General features: G+C 59.1%; 1 protein-coding gene across 1 annotated transcript; it reads left to right on the top strand.

The window, feature by feature from the left end:
- Positions 1-460: 460 nt before the first annotated feature.
- LAMTOR4 (late endosomal/lysosomal adaptor, MAPK and MTOR activator 4) lies at positions 461-1,957 on the top strand. Its single transcript, XM_057414264.1, has 2 exons — positions 461-608; positions 1,824-1,957. Exons 1-2 carry the CDS (start codon positions 461-463, stop codon positions 1,919-1,921), a joined length of 246 nt encoding a protein of 81 aa, XP_057270247.1. The 3' UTR covers positions 1,922-1,957.
- Positions 1,958-2,239: the final 282 nt, after the last annotated feature.

Raw genomic sequence — 2,239 nt, forward strand, 5'->3', positions numbered from 1 at the left:
GTTATATGGGGTCTCTATGGGGGTCTAGGGGGTGTCTATGGGGCTCTATGTGTCTATGTGTCCCCATGCCTCTCTATGTCTCTCTATGTCTCTCTATGTCTCTCTATGTGTCTCTATGTCTCTCTATGGGTCTCTATGTGTCTCTATGTGCCTCTATGGGTCTCTATGTGTCTCTATGTGTCCCCATGTCTCTCTATGGGTCTCTATGTGTCTCTATGGGTCTCTATGGGTCTCTATGTCCCTATGTGTCTCTATGTGTCTCTATGTGTCTCTATGGTCTCTATGTGTCTCTATGTGTCTCTATGTGTCTCTATGTGTCCCCATGTCTCTCTATGTGTCCCCATGTCCCCATGTCTCTCTATGGGTCTCTATGTGTCTCTATGTGTCTCTATGGGTCTCTATGTGTCTCTATGTCTCTCTATGTGTCCCTATGTCTCTCTATGTGTCCCCATGTCTCTCTATGGGTCTCTATGGGTCCGCCCCACTGCAGTCCGCGGGGGAGCTGCAGAACGATGAGGCCTCGGCCGGGCTCCTCTCGGGCCTCGTGGCTGCGGCCGCGGGGCTGCGGCTCCAGCGCGGCCTCGACCCCCCCTTCAAACGGCTCTCGGGTGAGGGGGCAATGGGGGGCAGGGGGGGGATGGGGGGGAATGGGGCAATGGGGGTAAGGATGGGCAATGGGGTAATGGGGGCAATTGGGGCAATGGGGTAATGGGGGCAATTGGGGCAATGGGGGGCAATGGGGTAATGGGGGGCAATGGGGTAATGGGGGGCAATGGGGTAATGGGGGGCAATGGGGTAATGGGGGCAATGGGGTAATGGGGGGCAATGGGGTAATGGGGGCAATGGGGCAATGGGGTAATGGGGGGCAATGGGGTAATGGGGGCAATGGGGGGCAATGGGGTAATGGGGGCAATTGGGGCAATGGGGTAATGGGGGCAATGGGGTAATGGGGAGCAATTGGGGCAATGGGGGGCAATGGGGTAATGGGGAGCAATTGGGGTAATGGGGTAATGGGGGGCAATGGGGTAATGGGGGGCAATGGGGTAATGGGGAGCAATTGGGGCAATGGGGGGCAATGGGGTAATGGGGTAATGGGGGGCAATGGGGTAATGGGGGGCAATGGGGTAATGGGGAGCAATTGGGGCAATGGGGTAATGGGGGGCAATGGGGTAATGGGCAATGGAGGAATGGGGGGAAATGGGGCAATGGGGGGGAATGGGGGCAATGGGGAATGGGGGGCAAGTGGGTAATATGGGGCAGTGGGGGGAATGGGGGCAATGGGGGTAATAGGGAATGGGGGGCAATGGGGGGAATGGGGGGCAAGGGGTTAATGGCAGTGGGGGGGAATGGGGTAATGGGGGTAATGGGCAATGGGGGCGAATGGGGTAAGGGCAATAGGGAGTAATGGGGGGGAATCGGGGGGAATGGGGCAGTGGGGGGCAATGGGGGGTAATGGGAATGGGGCCAAGGGGGCAATGGGGGGGAATGGAGGCCAATAGGGTAACGGGGGCCCATGGGGGGCAATGGGGTCCCATTGACTTCAATGGGCCCAGGGTGCTGTTCGCCCTGGTGGCCACAAGGCGGCAGTGTCGCCATTGCCCCCCATTGCCTCCCATTGCCCCCCATTGTTCCGCATTGCTCCCCATTGCCCCCCATTGCCCCCATTGCCCCCCATTGCTCCCCATTGCCTCCCATTGTCCCCTATTGTTCCGCATTGCTCCCCATTGCCCCCCATTGCCCCCATTGCTCCCCATTGCCCCCCATTGCCCCCATTGCCCCCCATTGCTCCCCATTGCTCCCCATTGACCCCCATTGCCCCCCAGTTGTCTTCGGGGACCATTCTCTGCTCGTCACCGTCTCGGGCCAGAAGCTCTTCGTGGTGAAGCGCCAGAACCACGTCCAGGAGCCCGTCACCGTCTGACCCCCATTGCCCCACACTGACCCCCCCATTGCCCCCCATTACCCCCCTATTGCCCCACATTACCCCCCTATTGCCCCCCACTGACACCATTACCCTCCCATTACCCCCCACTGACCCCCTTAACCCCCCCATTGCCCATTACCCCCATTGCCTCCCATTACCCCCCCATTCCCCCACTACCCCCATTGACCCCCATTCCTCCCCCCATTGCCCCCCCATTGCCCACCACTGACCCCCATTGCCAGGCCAGCGCTTTATTGGCACAAACACAGTGACAGCAGCTGAATAAATATCCCATAATAACCCCACGGCGTCTCT

The sequence above is a fragment of the Pezoporus wallicus genome, unplaced genomic scaffold, assembly GCF_028554395.1.
Source record: "Pezoporus wallicus isolate ANWC-B61680 ecotype Strahan unplaced genomic scaffold, APGP_CSIRO_Pwel_v1 contig_11154, whole genome shotgun sequence".
Taxonomy (NCBI): Eukaryota; Metazoa; Chordata; class Aves; order Psittaciformes; family Psittacidae; genus Pezoporus; species Pezoporus wallicus.